General features: G+C 37.1%; 1 protein-coding gene across 1 annotated transcript; it reads left to right on the top strand.

The window, feature by feature from the left end:
* Positions 1–10,323: 10,323 nt before the first annotated feature.
* LOC116021534 (probable protein phosphatase 2C 35) lies at positions 10,324–12,821 on the top strand. The gene is made up of 2 exons (XM_031261961.1): positions 10,324–11,831; positions 12,509–12,821. Exons 1-2 carry the CDS (start codon positions 10,905–10,907, stop codon positions 12,644–12,646), a joined length of 1,065 nt encoding a protein of 354 aa, XP_031117821.1. The 5' UTR covers positions 10,324–10,904; the 3' UTR covers positions 12,647–12,821.
* The last annotated feature ends 151 nt before the right edge of the window (positions 12,822–12,972 follow it).

Below are 12,972 nucleotides of genomic sequence, written 5' to 3'. Positions count from 1 at the left end.
ACATGGTACTGTACTGTCCTCAAAAAGAAAACAATTATGTTCCAAGTCAAATTATATTTGTTACTTAACCAGCTTGGTTAGCATGAGTGGTCGTGCACTCTCATCTCTTAAGAAATTTCAGGAGTTTGAAACCCTTTTCTCGTATGAAAAATCAATCTAACCAGCATTTTGCCCCTTAATTGGGTTGGTCCGGTGTGAACAGAGATTACGGGTTTAAAGGTGCCTGCGTCTTACAGTTAGGCCATGCCCAAGACACCTCGTGGTCTAACAAAAAAAATTATATTTGTTACTTTTATTTAAAAAGAAAATTTTTAAAATGTGTGTAGAATTATGGTTGTAAATGTTTCTGTTTTTCTTTTTAAATGTATAAAAAATAATTATTTATTAAATTGATTTTCATTTATTAGGTGTCCATAAATTAGTTGACTTTACCGCTAATTAAAAAGGAGTTTAATTGTCCAATTAGATAATATTACATTAGAAGGTGAAGATAAGAGGGGAAATATAAGAAGGTGTGTAACATTACACCTAAACATTTCTGGTGAGTTTATGATATAGAAATATATTTGAAATTGAAAAATGCTTATTTCTAAGAGTTTATGTACATCATTTGGTATTATATGAGCAACAAGCTAAGTATCGTGAAATATTTATTATCAAGTGGTTCAAATTTTTGACTACGTATTCTAGTCAAAAGTCTAGAATGCATATTAGAAAATAAGGCAACAATCTAGGACTTGGAAGGGTGGCATCTTCATCCTCTTAAGTCTTCTATGGAGGCAAATTTTATTACTTCTCACTATATTTTTTCTCCATCTAGAAAATGGTCAGATTTGACAACTTGGTCACCGCAGGGCCGGTCCTGAGCACGGGCGGGATGGGCGACAGCCCAGGACCCCATGATAGAAGGGGCTCATCCATATATATCTATTAGAATCGGCACCCTAACCGGCTAACCCATTCGTCTGCTTCAATAAAAAAAATTCCAATTCGATTAATCAACGATTGTTCATTTGTTTGCCAATTTGGGCCTCATTGTCCGTTGTAACTTGTAAGTTTTTTTCTATTTGTAATTTGTTTGGTCTTTATTTCTTATTCAACACAGCACACCTATAGGCATTAGGGATTTAGTGCTATAAATCTATAATCCTCTAATGAGTAATGTTTATTTGGATAATGAATTTTGTGATTTTTGCAATTCTAGAATATATATATATATATATAATTATAATTACCCTGAGTTACTGAGTTCTGTCTAATTCATTATATTTACAGGGATAGATAGTGAAAGAAGAAATGAAAAAAAAAAAAAAAAAAACGTATTTGTGGAGCTGTTTGCGATACTCACTGAGGGGAACTTTTAAAAAATATTCAGGTGCTTTTGTTCTTTTTCTTATACACAGTTTTTAAAATTGTTTTATATAAAGTTACCTAAAAAATATTTATGTGATGGTGAAAAAAAGAAAAAAAAAACAAACAAGTAGAGAAGTTAATAGAATCACAATGAGGAGCTATAAATAAAATTTTCAAAAGGTCATAATCATTTAATGAAATTTTGAAACAATCTAAAGAAAAATTAAATGACCAAAGCCATGTTAATGACGATTTTGTGTATTGAGAATGTTAATCTTGATGCAATTATTGATGATTTTGCATAACACGTAGAATTTTTTTTTGTCATGATTACTTTTGTATTTAAAAAATGTTGAAAATTTTCTAATAGTGTTTCATGCTATTTGATATTATTATTTTTTAGTATTATTACATTTAAATTTTAGTTTTCCATATAAGGGGTCAATTTTTTTAATTTCGCCCAGTGCCTCTAAAATGTGTGGACCGCGCCTGGGTCACCGACCACCTGGTCAAAAGTAATAGAAGAATTAAGTCAAAATTTTATGCATTAGATTTTTCTCCCATCATGATTTTGAATTAGAGAAGTATTTGTTATAATATAGTTTCCTCCCAAATTAATATCTACTACATATAATAAATGGTTTTATGTTGATTAAATAATAAAGAAAAACATTATTTTCTCCTTTCGATTTTATCTCATAACTAACGTTTTACCTTTCAATGTAGCAACTTATGAATTCGTTGATTTCTCGATGTTAAAAAGTGTATATACTTATTAATTAATAATTCTAAAAAAATTATTCATGTATTGTCCGATAAGGAGAGAATATTATGAAGTAAAATTATGATGGGAATATAGCATCACTTTATATAAAATATTATTTCAATTCATTTGCCAAGTAGAGTCATAAGGTGAGTTTATTCCATATACACCTTTGGATAGTTGCCGCTAATTTCTTTCTTCACTCACAAAATAAATATTAGTTCAATCAAATTTGTTTATGGTTTGCTTGAGGGTTTAATGTCAATTCAAGTTTGGTACATATATCAATTCAAACCCCAAAAACGAGTTAGTAGAAATGTAACCCCTCGTCTATTCCGATAAGTTTAGATATCGAAAAATATTTTTTTAGGCTATGACATTGATGAGATGATCTCTCGGTACTTCAGAAGGATTTTTATAAGTGAGACTAGTTATTAAAAAGCTGCGATCTACGTACCGGTCACGAACCGTAAAATTTTTAAGGACGTATATACAGTTCGAATTTCCCTAGGAGATGGATTATTAAGCATGATACGATTAAGCGTGAACTTCCTACTCAGTTCAGTGGAAATTAGACGAACTGTAAGAGTGAAATTTATTACGAACCTCCGTACCACTGTATTTCGCGAGATACCGAAAAATTCCCAATTTTTAGTAGTTAATGACGGGATTATTTTTAGAATAACTTTGGTATTAAAATTTTCCCGAATTAAGTTATATTCCTCCGAACTTTTATCTGATTTAATCCCTAACTGGCAAAGCAAACTTACTCTACAAGGCATACCATGGGATTGTGACAAGTGTCACATTTATTCACCACATAGTAATAAATAATTAATTAAAGGGGAAGAGTATGGGATAAGCTAGCTAAGAAGATTGATCTCCAAGTCTTCCACATCCCTACCATTTTCGAAATTAAGAGAAGGAAAAAGAGAGAAGGAAAATATCATCTTCCTCTTGGACCCAAGAACTCCATAGCTATTTTCTTCAACACAAGTGCTTCCATAATAGGTAAAACTTTGGTTTTATTCGGTTAATATGGCTAGAATCCTTCCTAGAACTTGAGTTTAAGCTAAGGATTCATGAAAATGTTGTTATTATGGTGATTATTGTTTAGGATCTTCGGTGAAAATTTTGGAGGAGAAGATCACAACCTTTCTACGGTTTTAAAAAGATCTACTTGGGAGGTAAGGAATCCCTTAAGTTGGTTTAGTCACTTGAAGGTGATCAAATGCTAGTAAATTATGTGACTAGGAATTTTATGTGAAAATTATGTGTTAAGTTTATGGATCTACAAGTTGGCTCAAAAGACTACATCTTGATTTTTGGTAATTTTTGTATGCATGTTCATAGTTAACTTATGCATGTATATGTTGTGTTTACGTTCATTGAGGCTTATACTTGTGAAAATAGTGGAAAATCGAGGCGTTGCAACCCAGTTTCTACTGCCCGAAGTTGGCAGATCCGGATGGACGCGGCCGTGGACGCGCGTCCACCGCGCGTCCATCGGCGTCCAACGTTTCGGCGTCACGGCCGAAAGGCCGGACGCTACCACGGACGCGCGTCCGTGGGTGCCCGAAGTTACGGCGTCACGGCCGAAAGGCCGGACGCGACCACGAACGCGCGTCCGCTGCGCGTCCGTGGGTGTCCAATGTTTCGGCGTTAATGCCGAAAGAGCGGACGCGGCCCGGACGCTCGTGTCCGCCGCTGCGGGTAACCGCGAGCCCGCGCGACGCGGAGCCGTTTTCGACCGAACTTTTCCCCGATGTTTTTGCTCCCGAATGTTATGATGCTTGGAAGGCCTACGGGCAACCGAGTCAATTTTTTGAAAGCTCAAATATTATTTTGTACATTATGTTCATTAATTTGGGGAAAAATTGTGTTTTTAAGAAACAAGTGTGACCCTTGCCACTTGGAATTTCATGGTGAAAAGTCATTAACAACTATGTGTATTTTGGAGGTATATTTGGATAAGAATGATCGTTTGAGTCATCACGTGAATATACTAATTAAACCCAAGGACAGAAAGAATGTTTTGAAAACCTTAGTTTCTGGATAATGTTGTTGAGATGGTAACTTTACGGGAGGCCTACGGGAGCCGTGGCCCGAAAGTTATTGAAATGTTTGACTTCTTGGGAGGCTTGCGAGCCGGGGCCCGGAAGTTAATGAGATGTTTGACTTTGTGGGAGGCTTGTGAGCCGTGGCCCCAAAGTTATTGAGATGTTTAACTTTACGAGAGGCCTGCGGGAGCCGTGGCCCGGAAGTTATTGAGATGTTTGACTTTGTGGGAGGCTTGTGAGCCGTGGCCCCAAAGTTATTGAGATGTTTAACTTTACGGGAGGCCTGCGGGAGCCGTGGCCCGGAAGTTATTGAGATGTTTGACTTTGTGGGAGGCTTGTGAGCCGTGGCCCCAAAGTTATTGAGATGTTTAACTTTACGGGAGGCCTGCGGGAGCCGTGGCCCGGAAGTTATTGAGATGTTTGACTTTGTGGGAGGCTTGTGAGCCGTGGCCCCAAAGTTATTGAGATGTTTAACTTTACGGGAGGCCTGCGGGAGCCGTGGCCCGGAAGTTATTGAGATGTTTGACTTTGTGGGAGGCTTGTGAGCCGTGGCCCCAAAGTTATTGAGATGTTTAACTTTACGGGAGGCCTGCGGGAGCCGTGGCCCGGAAGTTATTGAGATGTTTGACTTTGTGGGAGGCTTGTGAGCCGTGGCCCCAAAGTTATTGAGATGTTTAACTTTACGGGAGGCCTGCGGGAGCCGTGGCCCGGAAGTTATTGAGATGTTTGACTTTGTGGGAGGCTTGTGAGCCGTGGCCCCAAAGTTATTGAGATGTTTAACTTTACGGGAGGCCTGCGGGAGCCGTGGCCCGGAAGTTATTGAGATGTTTGACTTTGTGGGAGGCTTGTGAGCCGTGGCCCCAAAGTTATTGAGATGTTTAACTTTACGGGAGGCCTGCGGGAGCCGTGGCCCGGAAGTTATTGAGATGTTTGACTTTGTGGGAGGCTTGTGAGCCGTGGCCCCAAAGTTATTGAGATGTTTAACTTTACGGGAGGCCTGCGGGAGCCGTGGCCCGGAAGTTATTGAGATGTTTGACTTTGTGGGAGGCTTGTGAGCCGTGGCCCCAAAGTTATTGAGATGTTTGACTTTGCGGGAGGCTTGTAAGCCGTGGCCCCGAAGTTATTTAAATGTTTGACTTGCGGGAGGCATGAGTGCCGCGGCCCGATGTTCTTGAAAATATTCCAAGATTACCATACACTTATCCAGGGGAAAACTAAGTGAATTTTACTAACTATGATAACATAGTTACTCCGTAACTATGTCAAAGAATAAGATGCTACGAGTCTTGGACAGTAAAGTGTGTGTTGTGAACTCTCTATTTTTTGGAATTAAATGATGGAAATTTTCGGAAATGAAAGTATTATATGTTGATGTCACTCATATACTCTACTATACTTTCTTTTGTTGATAATCTGATTGCAGGTAGATTTTCAACTTATGGGTAAAACTACAGTTTTCTGAGTATTATGTTGCTTTCGAAACCTTTGATTACTTTTGAGTGACAATGGATTTTCCTTACTTAGCCGTCGCGCTAACTACACTTCGATGTGTTTACAGATGTTGTCTAGTGTGGGCTCCTGAAGCCCGATGAGCTCTGAATAGGATGGAAGTCGAGGTTGAGGACTACTCTATCCTAGAATAGACACCCTGGAAGAATTATTTCCATATGTACATATTTGGATGTTGATATGGTTATTTGAGGTTATAAGTTTAGCCTTAGCGTTTGGCTATAGGAGAGATACCTAAGCGTGGCGGTAACACCCAGTTTTCTGCTGGTTAGATGCTTCCACAATGTATTGTATTATTAGGGATTTTGTAATAAATCCAAGATGTGAAAATTGGGGTGTTACAAGAAATTAGAAATTGAGTGTTTGTTTATATATATATATATATGTGTGTGTGTGTGCGTGTGTGTGTGTGTGTGTGTGTGTGTGTGTATGTATGTATGTATGGATGCGCTCAGGTGAGAACCAATGCCTAGGAAAGAACTGAAAACCAATAGTAGCCTTCCACATGTCCAAATTTAATGGATCAAATGTAATTTAAAAAAAAAAGACGCGGTGGTACTTTCATAAATAACTCAAATTTTGGTGCAAGTAATGCGTGTTAGAAGTGCAAGTAATTGGTGCAAGTATGCAAGTAAAAAGTGCAAGTAAAATCACTTAAAAGTGCAACCATTTTCACTTAATAGTGCAAGTAATTTACCTTTTTAACATTGGTGCACTTAATGATAATGTTTGGTACAACTAATGATAACGTTCTGTGCACTTAATATTGATGCTCAGTGTACACTATTTGTTGCACTTTTAATACATTTTACTTGCATTTACGTGCACTATATGAAATTGTTACTTGCAGTTTTGACACAATTTACTTGCACTTCAAAGTTCAATTATTTACGAAAATACCACCGTATTTTTTTTTAAATTGTGTTTCTGACCGTTAGATCTGGACACGTGAATAACTACTATTGGTTCTCAATTCTTTCCTAGGCAGTTGGTTCTCACCTAAATGCCCTCATATATATACATATATATATATATATATATATATATATATATATATATATATATATATATATNNNATATATATATATATATATATATATATATATATATATATATATATATATGAGATCATATGAGAACCAACATTCTCATAAGTCTATAAAAATCAATCTGGTGCATTAAAAACTATATCTATAGATGAGATTAATTGAGGAATTAAAAACGCATGTATGCATGTGGAACGTTATGATGCGTGCATATTAAGCATGTTCCTATGTTGTAGACAACACATGCTTAATATGCACGTAGCATAATGATCCATAATGCACCAAATTGGTTCTCATGGACTCATGAGGATGTTCTCTCTCTCTCTCTCTCTCTCTCTCTCTCTCACTCTCTCTCTCTCAGACACACACACACACACACACACACACATACATATATAGCATTGATCAAATGACACCACCTCTTCCTGTGAGTTCGTGAAACCCTTTATGAATGCACACAAACTAGATTATATGCAATTTGCCAACATAAATGCGCACAATAATCTATCCTAAAGTAGTTTGTGTGCATTACTGTAGTAGATTGCATACATTCAGGAAATGGTCTCACAGACTCCCGAAATACGGTGGTCTCGCTGGAACATTAGCGCGCACACGCACACACACAGAGATTGGTGATCATATGAGAACCCCCTTCCCATGAGTACGTGAGAACTAATCTTTGATCTTGGTGTGGATAGTGGTGATTTGGTATGATTTTATTGTTTATTTATTTATGTGAGGGTGGTTTAGTAATTTTTTAGAGCATTTAGAATCTAATAGTTATTATTTTTTGGAGTTATGCATGATTGTAGTAGTACTTTTGGTATATTAGGATTCTTCCACCTTTGTGTGTACATTCCATTTTATTATGTGCTTTTTGAGGTTGTGGGTGTGCGTGTCAGATTTTTTTTGTTAGGCGTTGGGGTTTTCGGGGTTGTGTGCAGTCGTGTTGTTCGTTATGTGGAGTTGTTTAGTCCGTTGTGTGTATCTTATGGGGATTTTGCCACCTGTGATGTAGTGTGGTTCGTGTTTCTTATGTATGGTGTGTGCATTTGTTTGGTGTATTTTGTGCATTGTAAGTTTTTTTATGGAGTCCTTGGCAGCAGGTAAGCCTTTAGTTTTTTTTTTTCGTATGTCATTCCGATATTTTTTTTTCTTTTTTTTTTCCCTTGGTGGCAGTGTGGTGTTTCATTGGGGACAAATGTAGGGTCTTACCGCATAGTGTGCACTTGTTTGATTTGGTGTGTGTATTGTGGGGTGACTTGTGTGCATTTGGTTGTCTTTATGTACATTATTATGGTGTTGGGCCTCAGTAGGTTTGTTGTGCAATTTAAAACGCAAGTTGACACACAAATAATTGAGTGTATTCGTCCAAAACATATCAAAATGCACACGGTAGAGCATAAAAGTGCACACACCGCACTAAAAAATCAAAGTCAACCATTAAAATAAGTATTGAGAAAAAACCCTCCAAAATAAATAAATAAATATATATCAATCAATAAAAAAGGATTGTCCAATACGAACATAATAAACAGTGAGGAAATCTTATTTTCCCATATGTAAATGGGTTTTCCATACATGCAAAGTACTAACAAAGTGTGGACACATCCACCCCTCCATTTTATGAAATCAAAGGTTAGGATCTCACTATTACTAAGTATATCATTCAAGTTTTTAATAATTATTAAATGAATCACGCTTTTAAAATTTTTAATAATTATTAAATTGACCCTGTATTTTTTTTTACTAAAATCCTCAACCATTGATGAACCCTGATGGATAGTTGAGATTAGTCTTCGCTTTTTACATGAGGACTATGCTTTCATTTGATCCTGCCTATATATATGGATAGTTGAGATTAATTATATAGGATCGCATTCAAATGCGTTACTGGCCACCCAAGAGAGAAATGCGGACGAATCACAGCGGGCCACGTGTCCGGAATGTATGCCCCTAACGTTATAACTAGGTGCACGTCATGTTATAACTAGGTGCACATAGGTGCACCCAAGTGTATAAATGTTAACAAGGTAAATTACTTGCACCTGCAAGTAAAATAGGTGCACACGTGCAAGTAAAATGTATTACAAGTGCAAGTAAATTGTACAATGAGCATCAATACTAAGTGCACATAATGTTATAACTAGGTGCACATAGGTTGCAACCAGGTGCATGAATGTTAACAAAGTAAATTACTTGCACAAGTGCAAGTAAAATGTATTGCAGATGCAAGTAAAATGTATTACATGTGCAAGTGAATTATACAGTGAGTATCAATACTAAGTGCACCTAATGTTATAACTAGGTGCACCTAATGTTATAACTATGTGCACCTAGGTTGCACCCAGGTGCATGAATATTAACAAGGTAAATTACTTGCATTTGTAAGTGAAAGTATTTGCGAAAATAGGTGCATGAATATTAATAAGGTAAATTACTTGAACTTGTAAGTGAAAATAGGTGCAAAAATAGGTGCACTTGTAAGTGAAACTAGGTACACTTTTAAGTGAAACTAGGTGCACTTGTAAGTGAAACTGGGTGCACTTGTAAGTGAAACTAGGTGCACTTTTAAGTGAAACTAAGTGCACTTGTAAGTGAAACTAGGTGCACTTTTAAGTGAAACTAAGTGCACTTGTAAGTGAAACTAGGTGCACTTGTAAGTGGAACTAGGTGCACTTTTAAGTGAAACTAGGTGCACTTGTAAGTGAAACTAGGTGCACCAAAGTTCCAGTTATTTACGAAAATGCCACCGCGTCATTTTTNAGTTCCAGTTATTTACGAAAATGCCACCGCGTCATTTTTTTTTAAAAATTGCATCTAATTCGTTGATCTGGACACGCCAACATAACAAATTATCAATTCAAACAAATTAAAAAAAAAACTGAAATTAAAATTCCAGTTTTAAAATTTTAATTTTAGTTTTTTTTTAAAAAAAATTTGTTTGAATTGATAATTTGTTATGTTGGTATTTAATATTTAGATATTAGACGTTGGATTTGGGTTATGTGATGTTTCACGCATAGTTATTGCAGCGCCCCGACTGCCTTGTCGCCTAGAAAATGTTGAAATTCGGGGGTCGTAAACCAAGCCGAACCGAACACCGAACCGAAACCGAACCGCTTTAAAGTCGAACTGAAATCGAACCGAACTCTAATGTTAAATGGAATGGTTTAATTTTTATTTTTTTTTAAATCGAAAAACTGAAAACGAAACCGAAAAAACCGAACCGAAGATCGAAACGCCCACCCCTATCAGCTATGAATGAAAATGGGGCTAAATAGTTTTTGTACATCCTCAAAGTTTCCTCTTCCCTTCCTTTTTCTCTATATGATTCTGAACTTAAGATTCACACAATAAGTATACACCAAAATTTACAACACAAAAGACCTTTTTTTTTCCCTAAAAAATTCAAAGAAAAGACCGTTTAAATAAATAAATAAAAATTCCTTTTTTTTTTGAAAAGAAAATTCCTTTGTTTTATTATCATTCTCCGTTGTCATTGACTCCCTGCTCCCAACGGCGTTTGTATTTGTTGGAAGTTGCGAAAACAGGGAGCACAGACACCCACCAACCCCCATGCACACATAAATCCAAAAACCCAACCCTACTAATAATTAATAAATCATGCTTTTCCCATCCCCCAAATCCCCCTACCTTTCTAATTCTTGTTCCCACAAGGAATTTTCTGTTTCCATCTTCATTTCAAATTTCAATCTTCCAACAACACTCTCTGTGTTCTTTCAATGAATGCCCCCTGTTTCAAATTTTCTACAACTGTCTGTGTGCTTTTAATGCTCTTTTTCCGGGCAAGAAAGTACACTTTCTTTCTATAGACCAAGACCCCACCGTCTTCTTCAACCCAAACATATCACATCCATTTTCTTCCAACGATCACATCAGAAATTGTCCCATCTTTTGATTTTTTTCTTTCAATATTTCCCCTCTTTCATCAGATTTGTTATACTAGTTTCTTGGAGCATGATTTGAGGAACGCAATCTGTTTCTGGGATGATGGGTATTCTCCAATAATGCAATCTTGGAGATACCCATTTTGTCAAGACTCTTGTGTCTGTTCGGAGTTGAGCTTTTGACGATTGTCTGTTTCTGTTTGGGACTTTCCGCAAACACTTGCTGGGTGGGGTTTCTTTCTTGTTTGGTTTTGTTGAGACAATGGGTTGCATTTGTGGCAAGTGTTTCAGAAGATTCCGATCATCATCTTCAGATGGGGGTAATCGTAACGGTAACAGGATAAAATTCGGTGCATTTGCCGGTCGTAAACACTCCATTGCTGAAACTTGGGTGGATGTTGTTCCTGTGCCTTCTCACAACTTGAGGTTAGAGTACTGTGCCCTTACACAACGTGGTTATTACCCTGACACCCCTGAGAAGGAAAATCAAGATAGTTTTTGTATTAGAACAGGGCTTCAGGGCAATCCAAATGTCCATTTCTTTGGTGTGTTTGATGGGCATGGGCAATTTGGTACACAGTGTTCCCTTTTTGTCAAGGATAGACTAGTTCAACTCTTATCAAATGATCCCACACTCTTGGGTGACCCTGTCAAAGCTTACAATTCTGCATTTTTAACAACCAATGAAGAACTTCACACTAGTGATATAGATGACTCCATGAGTGGGACAACAGCTATAACAGCTCTGATTGTTGGGGACACACTGTATGTTGCAAATGTGGGCGATTCTAGGGCAATGCTAGCTGTTAATCAAGGGAATAATGCAGTTGTTGCCAAAGATTTGTCTTCGGACCAGACGCCTTTTAGGGAAGATGAGCGCGAGCGGGTGAAGCTTTGTGGGGCCAGAGTCTTGAGTGTTAATCAAGTGGAGGGACTAAAGGATCCAGGAATTCAGTCATGGGGTGATGAGGAGACTGAAGGCAATGATCCACCTAGACTATGGGTTCAAAATGGGATGTATCCCGGGACTGCATTTACGCGGAGTGTAGGTGATAGTATAGCAGAGAAAATTGGTGTAGTTGCTATTCCAGAAGTGTCAACGCTACAGCTAACGCCAAATTATCCCTTCTTTGTAGTTGCAAGTGATGGGGTCTTTGAATTCCTCTCCAGCCAAAGGGCCGTAGACATGGTATGTAATCCGTTTGATGCGAAATTCTATAGTTATAATTCCTTTATGATGAAAATGCTATGCTCTTAACAGTTTGATTAATAATATGAATATGGATGTGAAATTCTATAGATATAATCATCATCTTCACATGCTATGTCCACATTGTTTTCAATGCTATAATTTCTTTTCACTGCTTCTTTGAGCATGCAATAAGGATATCTCTGTCAACATTGCTCCATTTCTTTGCCAAATAGCCAACTACCATTATTCATCTCAAAGTGTTACTTGTGTTTGAAAATCTGTACTTAAATATGTAGTTGTGTATCAAAGTACAGTTTGAAACCTTACCCTACTTATCACTGGAAGGAAATTAGAGTGTCCTTGAATTCTAATGTTTAGTATGCATTGCATTAGGAAACAAATTTACTGTAGCGCTTCATACAGCACCAAATGAAGTCCCTTTTTGTTTTTAAATTTGAGCTCATGCATATAACACGGCTTAGGGAATCTTGGCTGATGCATAATTTGTTGCAAGTGGAACGAAATTTTTCTGGATCTTTATTCAGGTTGAGTTGACCTCATGTTATGTTTTCTTCTTCTCTTCAAAAGTTATCCTCTGCTAGTTATTACTTTTGCCACTTTACGCGATTGAATGTTCAAATTCATATATCGTTTCCTTTGATTATTGTGTGTAGGCAAGCAGATATGCTGATCCTCGAAATGCATGTTTTCACATAGCTGGAGAATCGTTCAGGCTGTGGCTAGAGCATGAAAATCGAACAGACGACATAACAATGATCCTTGTACAAATTAAAGACTTGACCAATGTATGAATGAACGATTGAATTCATATCAATTTCTTCTTGTAGCAACTGACTTGAAGATTTTTGTGTGTTCTATAATAATAATAGCTAGAAGTGGCAATGCTGTTGGTTGTAGTTATAATTAGATTGGGATTACACTTTGGTTCCATGGTTCTAGTGTAAGTAAGATATCTGTTTTTTCTCATTGGAGTTAGACGATTTAGGCTTTACTTTTAAGTTGTTTAAAATTGAAACAAGTATTGAGCTGAGGCTCAACCCCCATGAAAGACTCCTTGGCTAGAAAATGCAACCCACAGCAGAAAGGATAAGCAATAGCCAGTGAAGTAGAAGTTCCA

Source organism: Ipomoea triloba, chromosome 1 (genome assembly GCF_003576645.1).
Source record: "Ipomoea triloba cultivar NCNSP0323 chromosome 1, ASM357664v1".
NCBI classification, from domain to species: Eukaryota; Viridiplantae; Streptophyta; class Magnoliopsida; order Solanales; family Convolvulaceae; genus Ipomoea; species Ipomoea triloba.
The sequence above is the reverse complement of the archived record's forward strand: the minus strand, read 5'-3'. Positions and strand labels throughout refer to the sequence as shown.